Source organism: Castor canadensis, chromosome 8, assembly GCF_047511655.1.
Source record: "Castor canadensis chromosome 8, mCasCan1.hap1v2, whole genome shotgun sequence".
Classification (NCBI taxonomy): Eukaryota; Metazoa; Chordata; class Mammalia; order Rodentia; family Castoridae; genus Castor; species Castor canadensis.
Window position 1 is genome coordinate 151,140,090 of NC_133393.1, and position 12,669 is coordinate 151,152,758.

General features: G+C 51.3%; 1 protein-coding gene and 1 pseudogene across 1 annotated transcript in view; one reads left to right on the plus strand and one right to left on the minus strand.

Annotated features, from left to right (window-relative positions):
* Zc3h7b (zinc finger CCCH-type containing 7B) overlaps nucleotides 1-12,446 on the plus strand; it is a 45,280-nt gene extending 32,834 nt beyond the window's left edge. Inside the window, exons 15-23 of the mRNA XM_020168180.2 lie at nucleotides 777-877; nucleotides 1,834-2,015; nucleotides 5,062-5,147; nucleotides 8,765-8,898; nucleotides 9,008-9,113; nucleotides 9,235-9,343; nucleotides 9,597-9,730; nucleotides 9,838-10,001; nucleotides 10,331-12,446. Of these exons, the coding sequence (XP_020023769.1) occupies nucleotides 777-877; nucleotides 1,834-2,015; nucleotides 5,062-5,147; nucleotides 8,765-8,898; nucleotides 9,008-9,113; nucleotides 9,235-9,343; nucleotides 9,597-9,730; nucleotides 9,838-10,001; nucleotides 10,331-10,592 (1,278 nt within the window). The 3' untranslated portion in view covers nucleotides 10,593-12,446. The remainder of the gene's footprint in view (nucleotides 1-776; nucleotides 878-1,833; nucleotides 2,016-5,061; nucleotides 5,148-8,764; nucleotides 8,899-9,007; nucleotides 9,114-9,234; nucleotides 9,344-9,596; nucleotides 9,731-9,837; nucleotides 10,002-10,330) is intronic.
* On the minus strand, nucleotides 3,030-3,428 carry LOC109689356 (small ribosomal subunit protein eS25 pseudogene; annotated as a pseudogene).
* Nucleotides 12,447-12,669: the final 223 nt, after the last annotated feature.

Genomic DNA, 12,669 nt, shown 5'->3' on the forward strand with positions numbered 1-12,669 from the left:
CTCCACACAGCTTCTAGGCCTGCTGTGCTAGTTTCAATGTTCCCTGCACCTCCTCCATGTGTCCTGGCTATGCACTCCCACTGAAGTGCTCTCTAGTGTTTCTGTGTCTCCCAGCCTCAGCTCTCAGCCCAGTAGCTCCACTGAGCTGTCTTAGAAGACCCTACTTGGCTTTGGGAGTGAACTTGACCCTGTGGCCTGTTGAGGGCAGAGGCAGTGTTATGTCCATTTCTAGGGAGTGAGGGTTTGGGGCTGGGTTGCTGGGTTTGGTGCAGCTCAGTCCAACCCTGATCTGCTGACCCTCAGAGCATGTGGACTTGTGCTGGCTCCTGTCAGGGAGCAGTTGACCTGGGAACCACAGCTCAGGCTGTGCTGCCAGGCAGCAGAATGTAGTTTAAAAGCACCTGAGTTCCTTTTTTTATCCTTTTTTTGACCTGCACAGTGAACCTATGGGACAAAGTAGATGTGGTTAGTCCCAGTTTATAGTTGAGGAAACTGAGGTTCAGAGACATGGAGTAATGCCTGCCCCAGGTATTTGGAATAGTGAGATCAGAGAGAGGGAGGATGGAGGGAGATGGAGGGAGCCAAGACCCAGCTCATCTGTGAACTAGAGCTAGAGACACAGAGGTCACAGATCCTGGGATTCTTTTCCTCACTCCCTCTACCCAGAGCAGGACTTACAGGGACCAGCTGTTCTTCCCTGGGTGGCCATCAGGGTTCTAGCCAACCCCCTACCCAGGTGGCATTGTGGGGTCCCAGCCCATCCCCTCCCTGGGCAGATCTGCTTTGACAGTAAACCCCGGATCATCAGCAAGGGCACCAAGGACTCTCCATCTGTCTGCTCCAACCTGGCTGCCAAGCACAGCTTCTACAACAACAAGTGAGTGGGTCCCACAGCACAGGCTGTAGTCTGGGCATGGGTAAAGAGGCACCCTGGGGCAGCTCAGGTGTAGAAAAAGGCTGAGACCAAACAGTGGACCTTGGGTGTCAAGGCATTCTCCTAGAAAGGACAGGAAACAAGTTTGTTGAGCATCTACTATATTCCATGCATTATCTTAGGTATTTAAGGGTCTCAGCAGTCCTTTGGGAGGAATTACTGTCCCTCTTGTACAGAAGGGAAAGCTGAGGCTTGGGAGTAGCTTAGTCAGCAGGCAACTGGGGGACCCCCATCTCTGACTCCCATCCAGCACCCCTTCACTGCACGTCAGCATCAGACAGAGCATGGGAGGCACTGGGTTAGGTCCAGCAACACTGCCTTTGGTCCTTTTGCTTGCCTTGGCTATGCCCCAGTATGAGTGATGGAGCCAGACCCTGGAGTCAGGCAGATCTTGATCCAAATTCCAGCCTGACCCAGAGAGCCAGACTGTGTTAGAGCAGTAGCCACTGTGACCTTGGGCTTTCTATCTCTGAGGGTAATGATGATGCCATCTCCTAGGGTTGCAGAAGATCACTAAGATTCCTCTCCCAGAGGAAGTGCTTCATTATTATTCCTCTGGTGCAGGACCATCTGTGGATCACTGACCAGAAACCTGAGGGAAATCCCCTTGTCCATTTTCCTACCCATAGGCACACTCTTCTCCCAGCCTTGTAGCTTTGGAGCAGCTCTAGATTGCGTTGGTTCCAAATGAAACCTGAGGGGGCTTGAGTATACTCCATCTCACCTCCCCTCACCTGCTTGCCTACTGTTCCATTCACATTATGGTATTAACAGACCAGGAAGTGCCCAAGAAGAGTGCCACTCTTAGGCTTGAGAGGCGCTGGGCATAACAGCCCTGTTGTAAAGGTGAAGGGTCATGGGCCTGTGATCTTCATCGTGCCCTCCCACCCACCCACCAGGTGCCTGGTGCACATCGTCCGTTCCACCTCCCTCAAGTACTCCAAGATCCGCCAGTTCCAGGAGCACTTCCAGTTTGATGTGTGCCGTCATGAAGTGCGCTATGGCTGCCTGCGGGAGGATAGCTGCCACTTCGCCCACAGCTTCATCGAGCTAAAGGTCTGGCTGCTGCAGCAGTATTCAGGTAAGGAGCAGGTGGGATAGATGAAGGGGTGCAGAATTGACTGGAAGAACCAGCCAGGGCCTGAGGGCTAATGGAAGAGATTTCTGGAGAGAGTGGCTCCTGGGGGCTCTCTGGAGGAGCTAGCGTATCCAGACATCACAGAGGAGACAAAGCACTACTTGCAGGGAACTGCCAGGCTCAGAAGTAGCATTTTGGGGGGGTATATAATATCCTCCTAGAGTCAACAGGGAGATAGTGTCAATGCTGCGTGGAAAGTAAAGCAGAGCAATAGGACAGAGGCATGGGGGAGCGGTATAGTCAGATACTGGGAAGAGGCCTTTCTGAGGGAAGGGCCAGGAATGCTCCAGGCAGGGAAAACAGCAAGGCTGGAGGCAGGTGGAAGACTTCCATGGGGATGAAGCAGTGAATGGGGGAGGAGTTAGGGACCCCAGTGTGTAAGGGCCTCTTGACCTTAAATAGAAATATAGTCATGTGCCATATAGTAATGTTTTAGTCAACAACTACATGGAACCACACATTTCACAGTGGTCCCATAAAATTATAATTGAGCTGAACATCATAGTACAATGCATCACCAATGTGTCTGTGGTGATGCTGATGTAAATGAACCTACTGTGCTGCCAGTCATACAAAAGCATAGAACATATGCTGGGCATGATAGCACACATCTGTGATCCCAGCTACTTGGGAAGCAGAGATAGGAGGATCTCAGTCTGAGGCTGCCCTAGACAAAAGCACAAGACGCTCGCTCAAAAACAAACTCAAAGCAAAAGGATCGGGGGCATGGCTCAAGTGTTAGAGTGCCTGTCTAGCAAGTGTGAGGCTCTTGAGTTCAATCCCCAGTACCTCACATACAGTGTATATACGTGTACAGTTACATACAGTACATAGTACTTGATAACGATAAATGAATGACTTTATTACTGGTTTATGTATTTACCATCCTAGACTTTTTATTGTTATTTTATTTATTTATTTATTTATTTAATAAAGTTTTATTTCTCCAAATGTACAGTCGGTTGGGTCTGTTCATGCATTTTCACCAGCAGCTGCTGGAGCATCTCCACCCTTGTGTAAATTACCAGAGCTCTATACTTTGAAACCAATTTGATAAGTCCTTTACTAAGGAGCTCCTGAAGAGCTGCCCTGGCCAGAGAACCCCGAATCTGCAGTCTCTCAGAGATCACGCTAGAGTTATAAGTTTATGGTTGGCAACCATAAAACTAAGTAGCTTTGTCAAACAGGACTAGGTTGTTGAGCTTGTCCCGAACTTTGCCTTTGGACCACTTCTTCTTTTTGGCCTTGCCACCAGATTTGTTTACTGGGTCTTTGTCCTTCTTGGCTGACTTTCTAGCGTCTTTCTTCTTCTTGAAGTCCTTGGGCAGCATCGCAAAGCTCAGAGAGCAGTGGCGACCACTGCAGTCTCACTAAGATGTCAGACAGAAAAATTATTGTTATTTTAGAGTATAGGACTGGTGGAGTGGCTCAAGCAGTAGAGCGCCTGCCTAGTAAGCATGAGGCCCTGAGTTCAAACCCCAGTACCGCCAAAAACAAAGAATAAAAACTTGAGTGTATAATTAGTTTTTTTAAGGTTGGCTCTAAACAGCATGCCATAATGTGACATTGGCAGCAACCTCATCCTTCTTGTGTTTACATCTCTTGACTGCATTAAAAGGCCCCATAGAGGCTGGGGATGTGGCTCAAGTGGTAGAACACTTGCCTAGCAAGTGAGAGGCTTTGTGTTCAAACCCCAGTACCAAAAAAAAAGAAAATATAGACCCCATGGAGTGATTGCCTACACTATTTTGGTTTAAGTATACTCTATTATGTCCACAAAAAAAAGACAAAAATCTGCTAATAGTATATTTCTCAGAACTTACCCCATCGTTACATCATACATGACTACAGTTGGCATTGTTCTAAATCTGATGCTCAGGGATGTAATGCCTGGAGGGTTTTAGATGGGCATAGGATCTGATCAGCATTTTTCAAGTTGTTCTGGCTCCTGGATGGAGAATAGAGGAGCGAGGGCAAAAGTGAAGACACCGAGGAGGATGTGGCTTAGGCCAGGGTGGTGGCAGTAGAAGTGGTCAGATTCTGGGTCTATTTTGATGGTGGAACCAACAAGATTTGTTGATGGACCAGATGTGAAGTATGTAACAAAACATAGTGTAAAGGTCAACTTCAACGTCAGGGTGCCTAGAAGAATTGGGTTCCATGTTTTGAGAAGAGGAGTGCTGTACAAGGAGCAGGATTGGGGAGTGACATCAGGACTAAATGTGGGACATGGAGTCTTAGCTACCTGTTGGACTTAAAGTGAAGATGCTGCGTATTGTTCTTAAAGTAAGCCAGACATGGTGGACTGGAAGTTCACAGGGGAGGTCTGGGCTATAGATCCGCATCTGGGGCCCATCAGCAAGAATCTGGATGCAAGTACAGTACATGGCCCAGGGTAAGCTCTCGATGACGACTGGCTGCCTGAAACAGTATCCACAGAATAAGTACACAGCGAGTTATGGGAAAGCACTAGAAAACAAGGAAGAACTGGGGGAAGGGCAAGCTTCAGGAAGAGATGCTAAGCTGGACTTTGAAAGGTGGGCTCCATGTCAACTGTCTGAGGCTGGTGGGGACCCGATTGGAAGGGTCCAGGCCACCAGGCTGCTACATTTGCCCTTTTAGGACTGGTGGTGAAGTGCTGTGTACCTTGGTAAGCTGGTGAGCCAGCCCAAGGCAGACACAGAGCCCTAAAAACCAGTGAGCTATGGGCTTCTAAGCAGGGTCAGGTGTGAGCCCACATTGAGGAAGGTTAAGGAAGGATGCATGCAGCTGCCTAAGACATGGGGACACTGGTATGAGAGTTGGGAAATAAGCCTTCTTCCCATGTTGTAGATGAGCAAACAGGCCCAGAGAGAATGTGTTCACCCTGAGTCTTAACTGTGGCCAGGCCTGGCTGGGGTGACCTCCTCTTGGGCCTCAGGTAGCAGGTGCCATGCTTTACCCTTTGGCAAGCTCTTTCAGGAACACTGTATCTGCCCTATCTCCTCAGGCATGACCCACGAAGACATTGTTCAGGAATCCAAGAAATACTGGCAACAGATGGAAGCCCACGCAGGCAAGGCCAGCAGCAGCTTGGTAAGGCCCAGGTGTGGCACTGAGTGTGGGATCTGGCCCTTCAAGGCCTATCCACAGTCCTTTATGTGACATAATTTAATATGTACTGGAAAGTTTAAGACTGATATTAAGAATTCATGTACACCATTTCTTGGATTACAAGTAAGTTCATATTTTACTATGTTCAACACTTGCTTTGCTGTGTGTTGTCTGTCTTCATCCTGTGTGTGTGGCTGTCTCCCATATACATGTGTGTGCATACATATGTTCATATATATTGCTTTGTGATACTGGGGTACATGTAAACATTTACATACATAAATATGCACACTTTTTCTGTTTTTCTAAACCATTGAGAGTGAGTTGCAGATACAGTGTCCACCTACTCTGGAACACTTCTATTGTATATCTTAAAAATGGGATGACCTCTTATGTAAACACAGTACAGGTATAACATCAGGGAACTCTCATTTATACAACTACTATTCAGATTTCATGAATCGTCTCCCAGATTCCAGGTAACACGCTGCATTCCATTGTTCCATCTCTTCCATCTCCCTTAATCTAGAATGGTTCCTCTGTCTGTCTTTGTCTTCCATAACATTGACTTGTTTTTTTTTTTTGTTGTTTTTTTTTTGTGGTACTGGGGTTTGAACTCAGGGCCTTCACCTTGAGCAACTCCACCAACCCTTTTTTGTGAAGGGTTTTTTTGAGATAGGGTCTCGCAAACTATTTGCCAGGGCTGGCCTCGAACTGCAATCCTCTGTGAGTGGCTGAGGATCCTGATTTCTGCCTCCTGAGTAGCAAGGATTACAGGTGTGAGCCACAGTGCCCGGCGATACTGATGTTTTTGAAGAGATGGTACTTTGTAAAAGGTCCATCCCTGTGGGGTTGTGTACTGTGTCCTTATGCCCCAGAAGCGGGGTTGTGTCCTCAGCACACACATCAGGAGGCTAGTCATCTCAAGTTGTCCATTACTAGTGAAGACTTACTTTTTTTGTTGTTTTTTGACAGTACTCAGTCTTGCTAGGTAGGCTTTTACCACTTGAGCCACTTGGCAAGCCCAACTTGATTAAATTTTGATAGCTTGATTAAGGTGCCCCCGCTATAAAGGAATCTCTTTGCAATGAATAAATACCTCCTGAGGAGATATTTTGAGGCCATGTGACTATCTTGGTGAACTCAAACTGTCACCCACTGATTACATCATCTCCTCTCGCTCATGATCTTCACCATGTTATTGACTGTGATCCATGGGATTGTGACATTTGCAGATGGGAAACTGAGGCTTGGAGTATATTGGAGGTTCCCTGACATCTTGCCCAGAGCTTGTCCTGTTCCCACCTGAACTGCTCCATTCTCTCAGGTTCATCATTCATAAAGCCCTACTGACATCTCCAGTGTGGGTGTGGGCTTGCAGAAGCTGGCCCAAGCTGCAGTGTGTTGAGGTCCTACTGTGTGCTCGTACCTCCCCGGACTGGGAAGTCACTGTAACCATAGACAACATTGGAGACACTGAGCTCAGAGGGCTGATCTGAGGGATGACTACTGGTCAACCTGGGAGAAAGCTGGGCCCTGAACTTCCATGAAGTTGGCCTGGGTATGGCAGGGAACTAGGGAGCAGGGTGGCTTGGGGGTAGGCACAGGCCAGGCTGATGGCAAGGCTGCCTGCTCCCTTGGGCCTTCCCTTTTTAGCCTCCTTGAGGGTCCTTTCTAGCTTCCAAATGGTCCTTTTTTCTTTCTGTTTCCTCTTCCTGTCTCCTCACCCCTGCAGCTTCTTTTGCTCCTGGTTAGTAGCCTGGCAGAGACGCAGTGAGGGGCTCAGATGGGGGACCTGCTGGTAGCCTTCTAAAGAGACAACACCTCCATCCTTCTGATGCCCTACTTACTCTCAACCAGTGGTGCTGCCAGGGGTGCCCAGGACAGGTTGCAGGCCTAGCACACACACACACCACTACTGATGCCAACCTCGGCCTTCCAGGTAGCTAGGACTGCAGGCATAATCTACTGGTGCCTGGCTCATGAACAGTTCCTTTCTCAGGACTCATCTTGTGTCAGTCAAAGGAACACCCAGAACTCATGAGCAATGAAGGTAGTCCTCCTGCCCTCTAGCACAGGCAGCATCCCAGGTATAAAGGCATGTGTTTACCTTGTCACTGGGATGAAGGTGCATTGTCTTGGGCTGAGCCAGGCTGTGAGTCACCCAGCACCAGGCCAGGGGTCAGTAAACAATAGGTCAGCTCCTTCCTGCTTCAGGACGGGCTCTCGGGCTCTCAGGAGTGGGGTCAGAACTCCTGTCCTGGAGTGCTGCTGTGGGAGGAAATGTACTCACTAACCTGAAGGACAGAAGTCTCCCCAGAGGGGTGATTCCATACCCAGGGATACTGGGAGGATGGGGAGGTTCTCATATCAGGAGGGGAGGAAGATAGTTTGAGCATTCACAGGTAGCAGGTTGGCCAAGGTGACAGGGCGGACATTTCCTAACTCTTGCCCTCAACTCTGTCCCAGCGTACAGAAGAGCTGTCCTTCTGAATGTAAGAAAAGGCAGCTACTTAGGAGGTGGAGATTAGAAGGATCATGGTTTGACACCAGCCTGGGCAAAATGTTAGACTCCCCCCATGTCAACCAACAAGCTGGGCATGGTGCTGTACATTTATTAACCTAGCTACTTGGGAGGCTTAGGTAGGGGAATCTCAGTCCAAGTCTGGTTTGGGCAAAAAACATGAGACCTCTGGGCACCAGTGACTCACACCTATAATTCTAGCTTCTTGGGAGGCTGAGATTGAAAGGATTTCAGTTTGAGACCAGCCAGGGGGAAGTAGGTCAGGAGACCCCATCTCCAAAATAACCAGAGCATAAATGGACCAGAAATGTGACTCAAACAGTAGAGCCCTGAATTCAAATCCTGGTCCCAAGCATGGGACCCTATCTGAAAAATAAATAAAGCAGGGCTGAGGGCATGGATCAAGTGGTAGAGCACCTGCTTGGCAAGTGCAAGGCCCTGAGTTCAAACCCCAGTTCTGCAAAAAAGAAAAAGAACATACTGGGGAAGAAGCATGAGGGATGAAGCCTTTGAGATGAGCTTCACCTCACTCTGGGGGAGGGACCAGTGTTCAGGGATGCCCAAGGCACATCTTGTCCTCCCCACAGCCTGTGATGACTTCCCACCTTTTGGACTCTTGCTCTGTACAGATCCAGCATGGGTCAACATGAGGTAGTTTGGCCACTATAGGAGTTCATGTAAGGAGAAGCTTCAGGATGGGCTTCCTGCAGAGTTTGGTGCTTAAGCTAGATGAAGAATGGAGGAAGGGCATTCCAGGCAGAGAGCAGAATATGCAAAGGCAGGGAAGTATGACATGCATCAAGTAGGTCTCCAAGGAACTGAAGAGAAGTGTAGACTAGCCAGAGAAGGCAGAACACCTTGTCAGGAGTCCTGTTCCAGGTATAACTCCCACACTAAGAAACCATGGGGCCTGCAGTTGGGAGGTTACTGCTTGTCAGTAGAATCAGGGAGTCGACCAGCCCATTCCAAGGCTCTGGGCAGTCCCAGCACCCCAAGAGGCCACTGGTGTGACAGAGCTTAGGGCCTCAGGCCTTGTGCCTTCGGTTCCACCAAGTCACTCCCTGTCCCCCAACAGGGTGCCCCTAGGACGCATGGGCCCAGCACCTTTGACTTGCAGATGAAGTTTGTGTGTGGCCAGTGCTGGAGGAATGGGCAGGTGGTGGAGCCTGACAAGGACCTCAAATACTGCAGCGCTAAAGCCCGGCATTGGTAAGTGGGCACAAGCACCAGAGTGTGATGGGGGAGGAGGCCAAGACTCAGACAGACCAGGATTCTCCACCCCGAGCTGTCCCCAATTAGCCCCCTCTGTTTTCTGCAGCTGGACCAAGGAGCGGCGGGTCCTTCTGGTGATGTCCAAGGCCAAGAGGAAATGGGTGTCGGTGAGGCCACTGCCATCCATTCGCAATTTCCCACAGCAATATGATGTGAGCACTGGGGTTGGATGCAGAGGGCTGTGGTCCCCGCAGGGTCCCTGGAGGGATCCTGGTGGCTGAGGCAGTGATGCAGTCCTGCAGAACTCAGCAGGCAATCCCTTCCCACCCACAGCTCTGCATCCATGCACAGAATGGCCGCAAGTGCCAGTACGTGGGGAACTGCTCCTTTGCACACAGCCCCGAAGAGAGGGACATGTGGACATTCATGAAGGAGAACAAAAGTGAGTGGCAGAGTCGCCCCATGACTCCTCACTGCTAAACAGCCCTCAAGTGCCACTTTGACTCCCTTTACTGCTGGGGCATTTCCCCACCCTCAGCAGGCCATGCCTACTCTGGACCCCCTGATGTTGACTGGGGGTCCTGAGGCCAGGCAACTCAGCAGAGCCTGGGATGCCTGTGGCTCCCAAGTCCAGTAGGAATCATGGACAGAATTAATGAGGAAGCCCCTCACCAGGTATTCTGTTCCCTGTCCAGTCCTGGACATGCAGCAGACCTATGACATGTGGCTGAAAAAACACAACCCAGGGAAGCCTGGGGAAGGCACCCCAATCAGCTCTCGGGAAGGGGAGAAGCAGATTCAGATGCCCACAGACTATGCTGACATCATGGTAAGCCCCACCCCCTTGCCTGGGCCATGCCTGAGTGGGAGGGCAGCCTGGAGGGGCCCTGTCAGGCACTGAGAGGGGAGCAGGCATCCACACTGCTGTGCCCCCAGATGGGCTACCACTGCTGGCTCTGCGGCAAGAATAGCAACAGCAAGAAGCAGTGGCAACAGCACATCCAGTCTGAGAAGCACAAGGAAAAGGTCTTCACGTCTGACAGTGATGCCAGCGGCTGGGCCTATCGCTTCCCCATGGGCGAGTTCCGGCTCTGTGACAGGTGCTGGTGGAGGGCAGGATGTGGGTTGCTTGGTGGGGTGCAATGAAGGTGGTCCCAGAGGGCACAGACACCACAGCCAGTTCTGCCTCTTGGCCTGGAGACAGTGCAGGGTTTGGGGTGTCTTAGATCTGAGTACAGCTCTGCAGGTAGAAGATGGAATTGAAGGGTGGACTCAGGCCTCTCCTTTGGTGCCTTGGGTCAGATACCAGAGAGAACTGGGGCATCCAGTTGTTCTTTGAAATGGGACTGAAGCTGCCTGTATATGGGAAGTCAAGTGGCTGGGGTGGGAAGGCACAGAACTTGGGCAGTGAGCTCCTTGCCACCCATAGGGTCCAGAAGGGAAAGGCCTGTCCAGATGGCGACAAGTGCCGCTGCGCCCACGGACAGGAGGAGCTCAACGAGTGGCTAGACCGGCGTGAGGTGCTGAAGCAGAAGCTAGCCAAGGCCCGCAAAGACATGCTTCTGTGCCCGAGAGATGACGATTTTGGCAAATACAACTTCCTGCTGCAAGAGGATGGGGACACTACTGGTGCCACCCCAGAAGCCCCTGTTGCTGCTCCTGCTGCTGCCACCACCACAACTGGGGAGTAGGGCCAAGTCTTGGCCATGGGCAAAATCCTGGGGTCGGGGGTGGGGGTGGGGACAGAGGTCCTGATGGAAGGGCCAGGACAGGCTAGCTGGGAGGGGGGAGGGGGGGTCCGCCCTAATCAGGCAGCCTCCAGTCCCCTGGGGCCCCTTCCATCCTCTCCACCCCTGCCGCCCCAGTGTGCATCCCCAGGGGCACATGCTACAGCCCTAAGTGGTACTAGGTTCCTCATCCTGCTGAAACCTAGGCAGACCCTCTCCCACCCCTGGCTTCCCTGATTGGGAAGGGAGGGGCCTGGCTGACCCCTCTGGCTTCAGCCTACAGCTTTAACTTCTGTCTGCTCCTAAAGGAGGCCCAAAGCTCAGGGCTGGGGAGCCTGGGGTCCCCACTTGAATCTGCAGCAGAAGGTTCTTCTTCCTCTCCCCACTCCCTTACCTCCCCACTGGGGCAGATCAGGACATAACCAAGGGCAGGAAGCCCTGATTAGCTTTAAAATGCAGCCCCAGGATGGAGCTGGGGACACTGTACTGGTCACTTACCCCTAGGGCCTCAGTTTCAGCTCTGGTTGGAAAGGGGGAAAGGCTGGGCTGGATGATCTCTGGAGTAGGATAAAGGAGTCTGTAGCCTCTAACATGTACCACCCAGCCCACTAGTATAGATTGTAGATCCTTAGCCCTCAGAGATGACCCAGCCCAAACCCCATTTTGCAGAAAGGAAAACTGAGGCTTAGCCTAGCAGGAGGGGCAGTCTGCCTGGGTCTCTAGCCCTCAGCATTAAGTGAAACTGGGATATACACAGTGGTCAAAATAGTCAGGGGCCAGTTATGGGCTGTAGCCTCTGGGCTTATCAGCAAGGCGAGGGCAGTCTCTGAATCAATGTGTGACTAGGGCCCCTGCAACACTCCTGGGGTCGGGGGAAGGGCCCCTCAGAGGAGAGCTGGTTGTGTCAGTACCCCATGGAGGGACAGTCCTCTCCTGAGGGTACTTGTCAGAGTGAGCAGTGGAGGCTACATGTCCACACCCACTCAGGGAGAGGGAGGCAGAGGGCAGTGTACCATGAGCTCAGGTTCTGCACAGGGCACGTAGTATGGGGAGGGGTCAGAGTACTGTGGAGAGAAGGGAGACTTGACCCTGGGTTCCATGGGCCACTCCAGGATGGAACCTAGCCTCCTTTTCCTGAGGACCCAAGTGAGGACCCCTCCCCCAAACCCAGACATACCTTTATGCCCATAGGTCCCAGTCCCTCCCTGATTCCCCAGACCAGCTGCCTGGGACATTAACTGACCCCCAGCCCCTGCCCCTACCCACCAATGCCTCTCCTATTGTCTGACACGTCTGTATGCAGCCCTCCATCCCACCCTCCCAATGGGAAGATCCAGCCTCCCTGGTTCCCAGACATTCCAGAATGCCCCACACCATTGGCACAAGAGTGGGGCACCCCCCGGAAGGAATCAGGGACTAGACTAAAGCTGTGGGGAGTGAGATGGAGAGTGGAATACTCCATATCTCTCTTCCTGAAAGGATTGCTAGTGCGCAATGACATAATGACGGGCACTCGGGGCCATAGAGGACTCTGTTCCTCATGCTGCCGCTGCCCAACATTCTCCTGATAATCATGGCATGCACCCTTTCCTCTCCCCCACCCCTTACCCCTGCCCCCAGCAGGCCAGCACTGCAGAGTTTGGGTGCTGGTGGCGTGGCTGGAGGGGAGGAAGAGACCACATCCAAGGTGGGGACTGTGGCCGTGAATGTTGATGATACTTGTTCTCCTGATCTGTGGTGTTGCAGTCTGTTGTCACCAGCCTTGTTTTTAGTGTGTATATATGTCGCCCCCGTGATGCATATATACACAGGTATTAAATATATCGCTCTATATAATATTATATATGTGTGTGGTATCCAAGGAATCTCTTCTAATGAGGGCTAAAGGTAAAGAATTTGACAAGAAAATGCAGCCATCCTTGAATACTTAGGAGGGTTTATGGGGGTCATCTGGTTATTTATGAAGAAACAGAGACTGGAGCCATGGCTCAGAGATGATGTGGGTAGCAGGGGTGGCAGTGGTCCCTACCTTGGCCCTGCT